This window comes from Pinus tabuliformis, chromosome 2_2 (genome assembly GCF_031772625.1).
Source record: "Pinus tabuliformis cultivar Carrire ecotype Pingquan chromosome 2_2, CPIR1, whole genome shotgun sequence".
Taxonomy (NCBI): Eukaryota; Viridiplantae; Streptophyta; class Pinopsida; order Pinales; family Pinaceae; genus Pinus; species Pinus tabuliformis.
Genome location: NC_142300.1, coordinates 710,012,713 through 710,030,872, shown reverse-complemented (window position 1 = coordinate 710,030,872; position 18,160 = coordinate 710,012,713). Strand labels below are relative to the sequence as shown.

Here is an 18,160-nt window from a genome sequence, read left to right as displayed (position 1 = left end):
GATATCTTAGGGATTTGGGACTCCAACTTGCCCATTTACAACCTCCCTCAAGTCAATGCCCTTCCAGACTTGATCCATAGATGCTGTGAATGCTATGATCCATGTCAGAGAGCTGTTCTCAATCCCTCAGGTGCAGTCTTGTTCCATATCACCCCTGAGGCCATAAATGAGATGCTCAACTTTCATTCTGCAAGACCATTGACTCCTCTCTCCATGTTAGATTTACTAAAGAAGGGGGGGAACCTGTCCAGTGCCCAGATCATCAAAATCAATCAGTTATTCATACAGCCAAGCTCTGAAACTGTGAGAACGCCTCCTATTGGAAATCCATACCTCAATGACTTGGGCAAGATGCTTGTAGATTTGATCAGCTATGTCTTGGGCTACAAGGGAATTGAGGATGTTGATGACACCATTATGGCTATGCTGTCCATATTTTCTCCTGGAAAGCCTCCTGCTGTGCACTATGATTATGCTACATATATTGCAAACAAGATTCATGAGCATCTGATGAATCTAGAAAGGGAGAAGGTGTTTAGATACACCAGATACATATATCATCTGTTCCTATTTTATCAACCAGACAGTTTCCCTATTCCTCTCAAGAAACTTGATGCCCAGGGAAATCCAAGGTCAGTTGTGTTTTGGACTTCAGTTTTTCATCACACCTCTTGCTCACCATACACATACTGTGAATTCATAGACCTTTTCATTCATCCAGCTTTGACCTTGTTATATGGTGTTCCTCCTCCAAGATTAACTGATGAAATGAAAAGAATTCTTCATCTCTCTAAGGCCTACAGCATTGGTGATTGGTACTTTTACCAACACCATACAGTGATAAGAGTATATGGCTATGAGCTGAACCCTTATAGGCTGCCAAGATATGTCCCTATGAGACTATTTGCCTTGGAATATTTCAGACAGTTTGGAAATGCAGACCAAATCCATTTCCATAGTAAAAACAAGAAAGTGCAGCTAAAAGTCAGGAACCAGCTAGGCCCTTTCCTTTACAACATAAGGGAGGAGGGATGGAAGGAAGCAGATATGATCCTAGAGGGCCTCCGATTAGAAACTAGTTTCAAATGGGTACCTTATGACCCTAATCATTTCATTTCTCTCAGGAGGATAAAACATAAATTGGGTGGCTATGCTCACATTAAATTGCCTCATATTGAGAAATATGCCAATCTACTAAGTTGGGAAGAGGGCACCCTAGAAGAGCCAATGACTAGAGAGCAAATACTACAAAGAGAAGCAAAAAATATTGAGAAAGAGGCTGACTTGGAAACTTTTGGGCAGGTTTCCTCTTCATATCAAAGGCAGCTTGGAGCAGCTGCATCATCTTCAACAGCACATCAGCAAGAACAAACACCTGAAGCCCCAATATCCACTGAGCAACAGGCTCAAGAGAATGTGCCCCCTAGGCAAGAAAAGACAGTGGAGGCCTCAGTACTACAGACTCCACAAAAAGAAGAAAAGGGAAAGAAGAGGGATAGAGAGCAGAAGACTCCCCTCACCACATCTATAAGTCACGGGGAGAAAAGGCACAGAATGAATCCCCTCTTTGAGGAAGAAATTCCTATTGGGAATTCTTTGGGCATGGGCCCACCGAGTATGGAGGCATCTGCAAGTTCCTTTCAGCAGGAACAGGAAAGGACAGTTGGAGGAGAAGTCAACTCCTCAAGCCACCAAAGGGGAGCTGAAGCAGGCATCAAACAACAGTTTATAGATATCAAAAAGAGGAATGAGCCACTCAAGATACAGCTCTACAATCACTTGTTGAAAATGGCCCCTACAAACCAACAGAGGTTGATGTCTGCATACGATGTACATGAGGGCAAAATGGTAATGAGTCATTTCATGCCAACCATGTTGCAGCCACAGTCAGTTGCAGACTACATAAGGACCAACCTTGAGGTCCTTGCAAAAGACATCCACCCTATGGATCAGATTGAATTGCATAAGCAAACGGGTGAGATGGTGTATGCCACTCTTGCAGACAAAACATTGGTAAATCTTAGGCTGGAAAATAGCCTAAAAAACACAGCTGCCCAACTTGAGTTGGAGAAAGCGTCCTCCCAGGCAAAAGACAACCGAATCAAAGCATTGGAGGATATCATCATAGAGCTTGGGCATGATCCCAAGGACATCAAGGTTGTACAAGCGCTGTTGAAATTAAGAGATGCAGATATGGCCCAGCTAAGGCATGACCAAGATGCAGCAGCTATGCTGGTATCGTTATACAAACAGCTGATCCAGACACAGGAGAAATTGGGAGAGTCAGAGGCTGCGCTGCAAGCAGCCCTACAAAAGAAGGAAGGAGGCCAAACATCACAGCCCCCTCCACAAATAATCAACCTTGAGGAACCCCCTCAAACTACTGCTCCTCCTACAGCTCAGACAGCACCATCTACATCAGCACCAGCACCAACAACAGAGCAGGCTCCAAGCCTTGATATGCAGAAGCTAAAGAATGAAATTCAGGCCCTAGAAGCCCAAATGGCAGAGTTAAATGAAGCTAGGGAGAATTTGGCTAAGCTCAATGAAAAATATGACAAGTCAAAGCAAAATGTGGCAGAAAAAGGGAGGGAAATAAAGGCCCTTAAGGAGAAGATAAAGGAGCTGGAGAAGGAGCTCACCCTTGACAAATTGGTGGCTGAGCTTAAGACAGTTTTATGGGCCAACATTGGCCAATCAATCACAGATCAGTGGCAGTACATTGAGACTATTCATGAGAAAATGGAGCTCATAGGAAAAGCACACAAAGAAGTCCAGAGAGCAAGGGCATCTCTAGGCAACATGCCTGAGGTAGCCAATAGAATGATTAATGTGCTCAATAACCGTACAGGTCCTCAACTGGCAGTAATGGGAATTCCCAATAGAACTGAAACCATTTTGCTGATAAAGAGGGTCCTTACATTAAGAAGTCTGGTACAAACACTGGAAAGAAGAAGCTAGGACATGCAGACAGAAGTAAACAGGTTCATGGACAAGTTTGCAGCACTACAAGGCAGAGGTCTTCCTGGCTTACTCAACAGCGCAGGTAGACTACTTTCACATGAGAACTATGCAAAGAGGGTCAACACATTTGCTACAAATCAGATCACTGTAAGACCAAGTACTTCAGAAGAAACAGGGCCAGCATCTGGGCAAAATCTCTACGATAGAGTAGAGAACTTATTTTTCATCATGAATGAGATCAAACATTTGTTTGAAGTGCCTCCAAACTTCTACAAATACACAGAGGCAGATGAGACCTTGGATGCAATTTTGAGACATCAATTGCCCACACAAGAATGGTGGACCAAAATGATATAGTTGATACTGTAATCAAAAGCCTTTCATCAAATTTTTTCATCAAAAAACATAAGTCATCATGTACAGGAAAATTTGATGCATTCAGTATGAATGAAGAAGAAAGGACTGAGCCAACTCAGCAGAAAGATTCGGCCACCAGAGCAGCACTAACATTTATAGATGGCAGGGCTGAAAAAGCTACAGCATGACAGAGCATAAAGACACATCATTCAGCATTTATTCAGAACACTCAACCGACTCAGTGGCCTCCAAAGGTCAAAAAGTCTTCTGACAGAATTAAAAAGCATTCATTTTGTATTAAGAGCAGCAATAACTTCCTTATCTGCTACTCTGTAAAGTTGGTAAACATATTTACTTTTCAAGTGACTCAGCGGTTCAGATATTTTGTGTAACCGATTGTATATATTCCCCCTCGCATAAGCTTGCAGGGGTTGTTGATTTTCTCTTCTAGAGACCTTATGCTGTAAATTTTCAGAGGATTAATACAAAGGCTGATGGAATTTCCGAATTTCTGTGTTGTCTGAGGCGTTGTAGTGTGTTTGCTGAATGCTACAGGATTCCTGCATATTTCATGGCTCAATAAGTTTCCTTTAAAACTCTTCGTTATGTGTTTTTATTATTTCTTCATAACCCAATCATATGCTATGTTTCACAGTTAATGGCAGAGAAAAAGAATAGTTCTAGGATTTATTCATAGAATACCCTGAACTCAATCTACGCTGTTATAAATGTTTTCTTCAGTTATAGTTATAAAGGTGTAATTCTTAATTGCTGCATCTTCAAACTATATCTTTCACATGGTCTATTTTTCAGGAATTCGAATATGCTCTTATGCAATAGATCTATTTCTCACTTCCCAACTTAGTGGAAAATTATTAATTGCTTTTCACTAGTTAAACATGTTTCACCATCACAATTTCAAAGTTTGTTTCATGAAATATTTAAATGGCCCTGCAGTTTCAACATCCCCACTCAACATTTCAAATGACCTGTAGCCACAGACTCCATTGCCCAATGAACTAATATAATCTGAAGATTTCCACCCTATGTACTGAAAGACATCATTCAACCCAAACCTTGAACAAAAACTGAAACTCACAACTAGCCTAAAATCTTTCACAAAACAGAGCTAAAACTTAAAGAGAGAGCCCTCTCTGATTATAGGTAGGCTAGGACCTATAATCCAAAGCTTGGTTAGTGGTTACCCCGGCCGTATTCCCTTGGGAGTCAAAGGGAACAACCTGGGTGTTAACACCCCCGATATACCGCCGTTTTGGAGCGCGGGTCCCGCCTTTCACCTTAGCGCTTTCCCCATGATTTCTGGGCTTCCCATGCAATCGAGCACTCAAGGCCTCTCCTTCTCGAGGGGTTTTGACTAGCGATGCGCAATTAGTGCTATTGCGCATCAGAAATGGCCTCTGTTTCCCGATCCGGGCTTCCCAAGTGCCAGTTTTGCCTCCTGTGCGAACTCCATGGGCCTTGGTTAGCGTGTTTTGACCGAGGTCCTCGTTGTTCCTTGCTGGCTGCAATCTGCCACTGTCCAAAGGTCTTCCTGATCGCTCTGTGTTCATAAATTCGAAGTCTGTCCTGTCTTAATATAGTCATGGAACTTTGATAATCTTCATGGATCCAATTCAATCAATTGGAGAGGATTTATTATCAGCATGTCAAATCTATTCGCTGATACTTATTTAAATGAATCCACCAAACTTGATGGAGAAAATTATGTGAAGTGTAAATTCAAGTTGCTGAAAATTTTAAAGGGCTATAATTTGTGGTCCATTGTGAGTGGGGATGAACCCAAACCCACTGTTGCAGCTTATGTTCGAGATTTGGAGGAACGAGAGACAAAAGAAAAGGTGTTGTTGCATATGTCCATAAAGGAAAATCATTATTCCTCACATCAGAGATTGCAAGACATCCAAGGAAACATGACATGTGCTCAAGGGTTTATATGAAACAACAAATACAAACCAGAGCTTGTTTTTGAACACTAAGTTTTTATCTCTAAAAATGGAAGAAAATGAGAGTACAAACAACTTCATATCTCGTGTCAAATATTTAAGAGATAAGTTATGAGATATTGGTGAAAATGTATCTAGCACTGACTTAGTCGCCATCACATTAAATGGATTAGTGCAAAAGATGATCAAATTTTTGTTTCAAGTCTTTCAACTAGAGAAAATCCCCCTACATTTGATGAATTGACTGTATGAATTCTTCTACAAGAGTAGGAAAGGATGAAGAGCATTAATTTGGGCTCCAATAGTTCAGATTTGGTGTTGGAAGCCAAGGGTAAACAACCATACAAAGGTGAGATATGGGACAAGAGCAAAGGAGGCAAGTTTCAAGCAAAACAGAAAGGTATGGCAAAATCTAAATTTCCAACTCATGATAAGAGAAACGATGATTGTTATTATTGTGGCAAACATGGGAATCACTCTAAAGATTGCTATAAAAGGAAATATAATAAGTCCAAACAAAGAAATAGAAGGCATAATGAAAATTTTGTGGACAAAGACACCTCAATCGATGATGGATTTAAAAATCTTAAATTGTTTGTTTCTAATGATGCATTGTCTATGGAAACTGATGATGTGAATGCTTGGTTCATTGATACTAGTGCATCACTTCATATGGATTGTAATAAGGATTGATTTGATGAATATTATGAGAACATTGATGGAACATATGTTTATCTAGGAGTTAACATATAACTTAAAGTTCAAGGTTATGGAGTAATATGTGTGAATTTTTGATAATCGACAAGAGAAACATATCCATAATCTGATGTATGTTCCTCGTATCAAAAATAATTTAATTTATGTTTCTATTGTTGTTGAACAAGATTTGAAGGTGGAATTTGTTAAATCACAGTGTGTTGTGAAAGATATTCAATATCACTACAAGGTTATTGCCATAGGGACCAAAGTTGGAGGGTTGTATAAGTTGGATGTGACCAAGACAAATCATCAAGAATTGACATCTACAACAATGTTGATAGTAGAATTATCGCATCAAAGGCATGGGCATCTAAATCACAATGATTTCATGTTACTTCAAAATAACACAATGGTTGAAGGTGTTCCTATTATGAATGTGGAGATTAACAAGGATGTTATGATGATGACATGCAAGACTTGGCATGCAGATTATTTTCTATGACACTATAATGGTATAGCTAATGCATTGGTTGCATGTTGAGGTGTGATGATTGACAGGACTCCACAAATGGGCCGAGAGGGCCCCTTTATTTGATGATCTCGTGTGAGCTTATACGCACGAGGGAGAATAAGTAACACCATATGGGTTGGGGACAAACTCAATCAACACTACATATGCTAGTGGTTCCTTTGTCTTGTATAGCTCTTGAGGGCTATGGGACCATCTTGAGGAGGCCAAGTGCCTCATATTGAAGGCTAGGTGCCTAGTATTGTATTGGGATGCCGAATTCTAGTAGTGGTGTAAGGACTTCGATGCCTGGGGTTGTGTGCCTTAGTGAGTTGTAGAGGGAGTGGGCCGACCTTGCGAGATGCCCGGAGACATTAAGCACTGTACCAGATGCCTGCCTTGGGGCCTTGGGGGCAGATGAGGTCTGAGTCAGGCACGAGCCTTAGGGCCAGCGTTGCACTAGGATATGGACCGAGGAGGTTTATGCCTGATTCTGAAAGTGGGAAAAAGGACAGAGATTCCTTGGGATTTCCCGGGTGTTGTGAAACTTTCGATGCCTGCTGTTATACTAGTTCAGTAGAGGGTGCTGGGACTGTTACATGAAGTAATAAATAACAAAATAAATGTAATGTCCCTTAATAATAAATAATATAATATAATATTAAATAAATAATAAACAATAAATAAAAAATAGTAATAGTAAATAAATAATAATAATAATAAATTAATAAATTAATTACATGCTCTAAATAAATATAAATAAGAAAGCAGTAAAAATCAGTAAAGCTATCAAAAAGTAAAAACAAAAGAATAAAACAAGAAAGAAAGTTGCATGTTGACACATGGAGTGTGTGCATGTGGTTCCCCTTCCAATGGTTGCTCTATTTAATAGATGGGGAGGAAGATGAGAGGCATTCCATCATTCCATGATTCCACCATCCATTCTCTTGGGAGAATAGTGTTGTGAGACAAAGGATTCCCTGGCAGTAGTATGTTGATTGAGGGCTCGGGGGTAGCCAGTTGTAGCAAGATTTTGTGTAACTAAGCCTACGATTGGGTGGAGAGTCATCCCCAAGACTTTGTTGCAAGTAGCAAAATTCAACTAGCGTTCCACAGGTAAGTTGTCTCTCTTCACTCATATTTTTGTAATTTAATGTTAACTAGTTGATAAAGTGCTTATTGATTATAAATCGCTTGATTAATCTAATTAAATATGTGTTGCTATTTCGGGGCTATTACAGAATGATCATGTTGAATGTGAAACATGTGTACTTGGCAAGCAACATAGGGATGAATTTCTTATACATAAAGAAAAAAGGCAAAGGGAAATACTTCAATTAATTCATATTGATGTATGTGGACCTATGCAAACTAAACCTCTTGGTGGAGCAAGGTATTTTCTTATTTTTGTTGATGATAGATCTAGGTATACACGGGTCTATTTCATAAGAAAGAAGAGTGATGTTTTTTAGTACTTTAAAGAGTTCAAGGGTATGGTGGAAAAGAAAACTAACAAGTACATCAACATTATTAGATCTCATCACGGGGGAGAATATAAATCAAGATAATTTAATCAATATTGTAAAAGCAATGGGATTCTACAGCAATTTACAGTGCTACATATACCTCAGTAAAATGGAGTTGTTGAGAGGAAAAACAAAACACTAGTAGAATGTGCACGTAGTATGCTAAAATATTTCTAATGGTTTTTGGGTTGAAGCCATTAATGCTGCTATTTATTTAAAAAATATGAGTCCAACAAAAAGTTTATAGCTTAAAACACCTTTTGAATCATTTTATGGGTATAAACCAAAAGTGGGTCATTTAAGTGTTTTTGCTCATATTCCAAAAGATGAAGGAAGAAATGTTGATGCAAATTCAATTAAGTGCATATTTATTAGTTATTGTGATAATAGAAAAGAATACAAGTCGTTTGATCCTAGTTCTCATAGATTGATTGCGAATAGGGATGTGGTGTTTCATGAGAATGCAGATGAAGATGATAAAATGAATAATTCTGGTGTATGGCATGATACTGATGATTATGTCAAAATAGATACAATTGTTGAATAGGAACATGAAAAATCACAGGAATAGGTACCATGTTCAAAGGAAAGGAGCATCAAGCAGTCGTGACACTCCAAGAGGAGGAGAGGAACTCCACAATGCAGAAAGAAAGATGAATGCAATAAAACTCCAAGCATTTCATCGCGTCAAAGTCAGGAACTTATAAGGTATAAAGATTATGCATTAATGTCTCTTGTTATGAATGTTGTAGAACCTTCAAGCTATGAGGAAGCTAAAGAATATGAAGAATGGAGAAATGCAATGAATGAAAAATGTAACTCTATAATGAAGAATGACACATGGGAGTTAACATAGTTGCCTAAAAATAAAGTTCCCATATGATTCAAATGGTTGTATATATTCAAGTTTAATGTTGATGGAAGTATTGATAAGTATAAAGCTAGATTAGTTGCAAAATGATATTCAAAAAAAGAGGGAATTGATTATGAAGATACTTTTGCACCTGTAGCTAAGTTGAACACAATTAGAATCGTGATTACATTAGCTACAAAACATAATTGGAAAATGCATCAGTTAGATGTCAAATCTGCATTTTTTAATGGTGAGTTAGAAGAAAAAGTTTATTTAGTTCAACCTGAAGGGTTTGTAAAATAGGAACAAGAGCATTTGGTTTGCAGGCTAAAGAAATTTTTATATGGTTTGAAACAAGCACCAAGATATTGATATGTGAAGATTGACTCCTTTATGAGAAGCAAAAATGATCCTAACTTGTACATTAAGGAAGATGAAGATGAGAATGTTGCTTTGATATCTGTATATGTTGATGATCTTATCATAACAAGAAATGCATCCAATTTGATTGAATAAATTAAAATTCAGTTGTCACAGGCATTTGAGATGAAGGATCTTGGTGAATTGCATTATTGTTTAGGTCATGAAGTTTGGAGGGAATCTAGCAAGACACTAATCACACAAAGAAAACATATAAATGAAAGCTTTAAAAGGTTCAATATGATTGAATGTAAGGCAATATCTACTCCTTTAGAATATAATGTTAAATTGTACACAAATGATGGAACCAAAGAGGTAGATGGAACTTTGTATCATCAACTCATGTGAAGCTTGAACTATCTCACCACTACGAGGCCAAATATATCATATTTTGTCAGTATACTTACTTAGTTCATCACTAAGCCTTGTGAAAGCCACTAGAAAGCAACAAAGAAGGTTCTTCAATATCTAAAAGGAACACTTAATTTTGGTATTATTTATACTAATGAATTTGATGTTGAGTTGGCAGATTATTCTGATTCTGACTGGGCTAGAAATCCAAATGATATGAAATCTACTACTCAATATTTGTTCAATATAGGTTCAGGACCAATGTCATGGAGCAACAAGAAACAACCAATTGTTTCCTTGTCATCCACTAAAGCTGAGTATAAAGCATTAAGAAGTGAAGCAATTTGGCTTAAAAAGATACTTCAAGATATTGGAGAAATATAGGAAGCACCTACAATAATTAGATGTGGCAATCAAAGAACTATCCAATTGGCAAATAATCCTATATATCATGCAAGGACAAAGCATATTGACAAACACATCATTTTGTAAGAGAAAAAGTGCAATCAAAAGAATTTGACTTATCATATTGTAATACAAATGAATATGTGGTTGACATATTCACCAAGTCTCTTGGAAAGGCTAAATTTGAAATTTGTAAAAGTAAATTGTGTGTTGTAGAAAATCCAAATTATGTTGTAAGCCTAGCTGAGATTTAAACCAACATGCAAGTTAACATGTAGGTCGTGATTAAGGGGAGGTGTTAGAGTATTAATCACGACAGCTACAATCATTATTCTGTAGTCAACGCTAGATGATTCATAATCAATAGTCTGCAAGAGTCAATAAGAAATAAATTTTAGTGGGCGGAGATCACTATTAATTCACTAGCTCATTCATGTAAAATGCAGCGTTTGGGAATGAAATGATCAAGATTTTGTTTTGTGTCTCTGTTATGCTCTTAACCTGCAAAATGATACCCAAATACAGAATATGCGAAGAAAAGATACCCAAAACACAGAATAGCAATGATTTTATTATTCAGAGAGTAATGTTCACTTGCCTCTTCGAGGGGGCAACCTCCAATAGAGCAGAGCTCGATTACAAAATAAGACACGATGCTCCTCGTAGGGAGTCTCTATCCTTTATATATGACTCATACATGCAATACCACGGGCCAATACCGTGGGTTTTATTAATACCATCTATCTAATACTACGACCCATTTGCAGCTAACTGTGGTCCCGTCATTAATTGCGGATTAACCACTTACAATTAGTAATATGGGCTTTATTGACTCTTGACTATGACGTGATCCCATTACATAAATAAGGGGGTTAGGGTGGGACCCTAACAGTCTCCATCTCTGATAGAAAGGAAATTCTTCAAAATGATCACACATAGGCATAACAAACAGTTTTGTTGCACAAATATCAACATGGAATTGGGGAAAGGAAATTTTTTGAAATGATCCTTTATCATTATTTATTAGCACTTGTTGCATGAAGAAGAGAATTTGATGTTTGAGACCAGTACTCTGTCACCAACCTCCTGAACAACGATCCTTCCCTCTCCATCAGTTTCAATGGATTATCACACTCCACCATCTCACCTGCATGTATTCAAAATCATAACAATTCAAATTAGGTACAAGTGAATTGATCTACTTTCATTACCATCCATTTCCTCGAGTACAACAAATTCAGTGGAAACTCGAAACCAATCCATGCATACAGCAAAGAAATAAGATACAATGACAGGGCCTTACCATCATTGATGGCAACAACTATGTCACTGTCCATAACAGTAGGTATCCTGTGTGCAACAGTAATTACAGTGCAATCTGCAAATTCCTTTCTAATTATTGTTTGGAGAATGGCATCTGTAGCATTGTCAATTGATGCTGTTGCTTCATCTAGAAGAAGGACTCGACTTTTCCTTAGCAATGCACGTCCCAAACAAAATAATTGTTTTTGCCCAACACTCCAATTATCTCCATCACTCGCCACTGCATTTTATTGATCTCTTAGAACCACAAAAAAATTCCAAATGTAACAGCGAAATTCTTGGTCAAAGAATTTTATTGCATTCAAAATATATATTTACTACAAAATTTACCTAGTGCATCTAAGCCGTCCACCTTCCCCCTTACATTGTCTCCAAGTTGACACTTGTTCAGAACCTTAATCAAAGCAGAAAATAAATTCATATCATTATTTATTTTTTCATTCTGCATATGATAAACTCAGTTAGAGATCATGTTGAATAGAATTTACATACTTCCCAAATTGTCAATTCTGAGTGCTCAGATAATGGATCTATGTTGAAGCGAATAGTTCCATGAAAAAGAGTTGGCTCTTGAGGAATAATCCCAAGGCCGGACCGCAAATCATGCAGTCCAATAGAGTTAATATCCAAACCATCTATAAGGATTCTACCAGCTGCAGGTTCAACTAAACGAAAAATTGCACTAATGAGAGTGGTTTTCCCACTTCCTGTTCGGCCAACAATGCCAATCTTTTTCCCTCCTTCAAATGTACATGTAATGCCCCGTAAAACAAGTGGACTGTTGGACCTATATCTAATCTGCACACATATCAAATATGTTTGATTGAAAAAATCACTCACGATTCAAATTTATAATTTAAACACAGTCATCTTGTTAGAAAATACAACTCAGATACCTTCAAGTCTTGTAATTCCACCTTCCCATGCGAGGGCCAATTATCTGTTGGTCTGTGATCTTCTATAACGGCTGGTGCCTCACTAGGAATGTGCATGTACTGTTTGACGCGTTCTACAGAAACAATGTAGTTTGCAAGTGTACATTGGTTTTGGATACTTTGAACAAACGATGTGTTCAATGATAGACCATAAGAGAAGGCCATCCCAACGAAACCTGCACCAGTTCAAATTGTTAGGCACGATCATCTTATACATAAAAGCGTCCAGTAACAGCAGAAATCACCCACATTTAGTTTCATTGTTCATACCAGGATTGATGTTGCCCTTTGGGAGTAGAACCATAGCAAGAGCAGAGGAGCAAAGAACAGTTGCATTAAACACCTCCAGACGCTGAATCAACCATTGGATGGCTGAGAAAGTGTGGAAAAAGGGGCTCGAATTTTTGTCAATAAGGTCTAAGTTCTTCTTCAAGAACTGATCCTCAACCCTGAAAGCCCTAATGGTCATTGTTCCTGCTATGGACTCCCCGAAATGATTTGCAATAGGTGATTTCGTTGTACCATTCAGTCTCATCAGTTCTTTAGCAGAAGCAAAATAGTATTTCTGATTAAATTGAACAAACAAAAAATCAGTTATAATTTCTCACAATATTGACAGTCAAGTAAAGAGTCTTCCCAGGAAACTTGTGTGAATTAGCTGTTTACCTGGAGTTGAAAGGCCAAATAAATCAATGGAATCCCTGCAAACAAAACTTGCCATGTTACAACAGCCACGACTCCAAGATTGCTGTAAGCTTGCATGGTAGATGACAAGCACAGCATAAAGCTGTTAGGAATGTCTACATCAAGAATGCTGAAATCCGAAGAAACCTGGAAAAGGAGGTTGAGAAAATAAATGGCAGTAGCTTTCTTTTTTTTTTCAGCGGAATAAAACAGAAATATATCTTCATTATAGATGAGGAATGTTTTAAATTTTCATGGTTCGTTTGCATCGACATATCTGCCCAGGGGCGGGCCTGGATGACCAAAATCCTGTTCAAAAGGCAAAACAGAGAACACCACTAGAAATGGCAGTGGCTTTCTACCCTTAAATTTATATTAAATTTCAGTTTATGTTAAAATGCGAAAAGGGAAAAAGGAAACCTATGGTGATTACGTAAAAGACTTACTCTGCTGAGAACTCTTCCCAACGGAGTTGCATCAAAGAATGCCATTGGTGCTCGGAATAAAGAAGTCAGAAGGTCAGAAAAAAAGGACTTTGATGCCTCAAGCCCCATAATAATGCGGAAGATTGACTGAAGTAATATGAAAAATACAGATGTGAACCCAATGGATGAGTACACTATTATTAACTTTAATACACTGATTTGAGGACTTTGCACCTTAGCAGCCATCCAAGTATTTCCTAAAATCCGCCCAATCAAAACTATAAGATTACTAAGAGCGGCACATGAAAAATATAAGAAACCTTTATTCTGTTTCAAATAGTCAATGTATGGCTTCAGGCCAGTGTCCCCAACTTCCTTCTCTTCCCTTCTAACTAGCTGTTCCCTGTTAGAAGCTATATTTGAAATCCGTTGTTGTTTCTGTGAATTGCTGCTTTGAATATCTCTCTCTTCCTTGACAGGTTCAGCTTTTGTGGATGGCTTTCTCGCTGCTGATTCATTGGAACCAACAGTGTTCTTGTGTGCATTCACAAGGTCCCTAAATGCCTCACTTGAGACTAACAGTTCCTGATATTTACCGGCTTGATGAATCTCACCGTCCAACATCAGCTGCAAAAGAGAAAAATTTCAGTGTAGAAATTCTAACAAAAGAAGGTCAAAACTATTAGCATTAAAAAATATGTTAAAGTTGCAGGAAAAATTTTGATGTGCCATCCATCAGAAAACATTGCCATAAGGGTGTTTACAAGCAAACAAACAGCTTCCACATGACTAGGATAACGGTTTACTGACCAGAATAGCATCAAATGCCGGGAGAAAATCAACTTGGTGTGTTACAAGGATTACTGTTTTTTCTGACAGTGCTCCCATTATATATTCCTACACATCAAAATCTGTGATCAATAGAATATTAGGAAGCTATGAAAACCGAAAATCATTGTCATAGAAAGCTGCAACATATATAGTTGGTATTAGTTATATAATAATTTCAAATGTATTTGATCTCAGAATTTTGTGATTCATATTTATTTTTGTAATTAATTTTATATAAAAAAAGAAATGACCATATTAACCTTCAACAAGTTATTAGCCGTATGAACATCAACAGCGCTGAAAGGATCATCCAAAAGATAAATATCAGAATCTTGATATAAAGCACGGGCAAGCTGTATCCGCTGTTTCTGGCCACCACTGAGATTGACACCTCTTTCTCCTATTTCAGTCAGATCACCAAAGGGAAGACTCTGGATATCTTTATCCAGCGAAGACTTGAGGATAACATCCTGATATTTGTCCTCCATGGGACGTCCGAATAATATGTTGTCTCGTACCGTTCCTGTTTGAATCCATGCAGTCTGAGAAACATATGCGAGGTTGCCACAGACTTGCAACTGCAGAGGCAGGGTTGAGTATAATGAGAAAAAAAATCCACCAATACAAATGATTGATAATGTTAGGTTAAGCAGGTAAATAATCCATACTTATTCTGAGAACAGAACCAGGTTGCTGATGTACTGTCAAAGAGTGGAATCGATTCAGAATCAGGTAAGTATCATTCCGTGGCATATGTACAAGACAGACTTATGAATACTGGGTATATTAATACTAATTAGGAAATCCATTCCAGATAAAAGGTTGTTCCTGGTGAAATTATTGATAAACAAGAACTGAAGAGGGAACTGCTTTCTATTTTGTGGATAAGTAGAAAATAGTTACAGTCGTATAGATAAGATAGGGAATATATGCAAACAGAGGCATTGGTATGGGAATTAGAGACAAATTTTGTATAAGAAATATGGGAAAATAGAAACTGTAACTGACCGGGAATCTAAGAGACAATGTATGGAAATCTATAGAGAATGTACTCTCTTTTTCTTAATGAAAAGAAAGCGTGAAAAGAAAGCGTCTTCTAAAAAAAATCCGTACTCACTCTGCCCCTCAGCTTCGGTACTTCTCCAAGCATTGCAGCTAAAAGAGTTGATTTTCCGGATCCAACTTCTCCACAAATTGCCAATTTTTGGCCATGTTTCACCTCCATATTTATGTTTCTCAATGTGGGCATTGATGAACTGGAATCCCAACTGAATGTTGCAGAATTGATAACAAGAGAGTGGTCAGCGTTCTGACCAAAGACACCTTCAACTACCCGACCCTGTAATTCTGTAGCCTCGAGAAAGTTGATGATACGACTTAATGAGACCTTTGCTTGAATGAAAATAGCAATTGTATCAGGAATTAGTCTAATTGGTTCTTGAACGAGGCGCAAGGTGGCTATGAACGTGAAAACGTTGCTTGGAGTAAGAGGAATATTAAGAAAATAGCACGTTACAAAAGTTGCAGTTGAAACCAAAACGGGAGTTGACCAAGACAAGAACGCACTGTAGGTTCTTCGAAACTGAACCGCGGAGAGAAATTTGAACTCTACCTTGCGCAGCTTCTCAATATTTTCTTTGAAACGTTCCTCCCATGCATGCAATTTCAGTACTTTCATACACACCAGAGCTTCTGTGGTAGCCCTTAACCGCTGATCCTGGGCTGACATGAGTTTAGTTTGAAACTTCTGCTGTAACTTCGCCAATGGAGAGTTACAAAGCATGGTAATGATGATAACTGCCAAGGCTGAAAGTGTTGCCCATCCAATTGCATGGACAAGGATGGTTAAAGCAAATATGAGCTGGAGTACTGTAGTCCAAGTCTGATGAAACGAGAAGGGAAATTCCCCAATACGGTAAGCATCTACTGCCATATAATTCATGATTTCTCCTGCTGAATGCACCTGTTTAGCTTCATTGGACAACTTTGGTTGTTTTTGATAGATTGCTGCAATGATTGAAGAGCGCATTTGCAGACCAATCCGTTTAGTGCCAAAATACCATTGCCTTTGAGATATGGACTCTATTGCCTTGGCAATAAAGAGTGTTCCTACCAAAACAAAACCTTCGTATTTGAATGATTGTCTACCTTCTGAAAATCCAATAAAGGTGTTCAGAAGAAGTGGTCCAGAAGACAGAGTAACTATATTGAGAAAAGCATAGAACCCAGTCCTTGCCAGGTTTTTCCTGTGACAACTAACCAGAGCCCAGAAAACGGTTGGAGTGGCAGATCGGTTTTTCCGTTTTTGCCTAATCAGTTCTTCTGTAAATATTGTATAACTATTCTTTGCTTGATCATCTCCACACACACAAGGCAAATCATCTTCTTCTAGAGGCCTCTTTATTCCTTTGGACAAAAGAGAATTCAACCACCAAAATGTCATCCTGCTGAAGAATCCAGCCTTGGCAAAAGGAGTGACATTGGAATTTAACTTCAACAGCATCTGATTTTCCTCAGAAAACGTTTGGCTGGAATCGAGAGGCCCATAATTTCGGTAAATCCTACTTAGAAAAATTTCTGACAGAATACCACCCTCTGAATACTTCAAATCCTCTTTCACAGCAGTAATGAGCATCAAACAACATGCTGGCCACGAAAGAAGGGAGAGAATGGTCCCATAGGAAAGTTCTCTGTCATTGATGAAATTCAGCCCAGCTGAAACACCGTCCACTGTTCCAAGCAAAAATGACACGATCCACCAAACACGCACAAATCTCGTCATGGACCGTTTTAACCCTCTTGTGACTGTTAATCCGAGAGTAAACCATGCTAATCCTTGTACTAAAAGTACAAGCCATTCATGCAAGGGAGTTAAATGAGATCCATTGCCTAATTTCTCTTGTAAAAACCAAATCCCCAGTCCCAAATTAATCGCACCCAATATAATATTTATCACTGCAACACATTGGCGAAATGGCTTTTGAGGTTTCACTTTGCTCAGTATGCTTCTCCGCCTTGCCCAGTTGATGAGAATAATGGACCAGAATGTCAGCAAGAAGACTAAATATGTGATTGTGATCAGAGCATGTTCACTGCACGAGGAAAAAAGGAAGGTGTGTAGTAATTCAGAGCTGAAAGATAGGGGTAAACCGCAGCTCTCTTCACAGTTTCGAGCAGGGGACGATGAATTTGGGGGGCCACAAAAATTGCTCCAGAGCTCTGGGTTTGATAAATCAATTCAATGAATGGAAATCAATAAGCAAATATTAGAAGTTCTTAACAAATTTCAACTACCAAAACAATCTTAGAAACATATACATATCAGATTATAAATATGCAGCCATGCTAGACATTTTAGGTTAGGGTGTTTTGGTAAACTTGAGTTGGTTAAGTTACTGGTAGTTTTCATGCTCCAGATAAATTGATACTCGAGTGGGATCCCAGCAATGATGTTTTTAAACACCACCATTACTTTTTTTAAACACCATTACTCTTTTAGTGATCCTAAGATTTTATTGTGAATTCCTTGTGATTTTTACACAATAAATAACAAACAAAGATAGTTGTTAAATGAAAAATATAATCAAATTATGAACTTGCCTGTAAATATGGCCATCCTTGTTTTCTAAACCAGGTCCTAGTACATATACTTGATGGATTTTGATTTAGAACCGGCTCACCCACGTTCTCACTGTGGCTGCTTAGGTGCTTAGGAGGTCTGCACTGGCTGATTACGTATTATTAATGGGTTTAACGTATCATATTCTCCTGGGAAGAGCTCGTAAAATAAGTACACCATTCACTGCAGGAATTGGTAAGCTCTTTCATCTGTTCAGTTCATGAACATCCTACTTCTGCAGTATTCTGTATGCTCCCCGAGTTTCCTAATCGGTTATTGAAGACAATTAGCCCACT

General features: G+C 38.2%; 1 protein-coding gene across 1 annotated transcript; it reads right to left on the bottom strand.

Moving 5' to 3' along the window:
- Positions 1-11,063: 11,063 nt before the first annotated feature.
- On the bottom strand, positions 11,064-17,084 carry LOC149194645 (ABC transporter C family member 10-like). The gene is made up of 11 exons (XM_089407746.1): positions 15,363-17,084; positions 14,506-14,823; positions 14,225-14,311; positions 13,436-14,041; positions 12,972-13,136; positions 12,576-12,870; positions 12,267-12,481; positions 11,863-12,168; positions 11,701-11,764; positions 11,351-11,590; positions 11,064-11,194 (listed from the first exon to the last, which is right to left on the bottom strand). Exons 1-11 carry the CDS (start codon positions 17,025-17,027, stop codon positions 11,064-11,066), a joined length of 4,092 nt encoding a protein of 1,363 aa, XP_089263872.1. The 5' UTR covers positions 17,028-17,084.
- Positions 17,085-18,160: the final 1,076 nt, after the last annotated feature.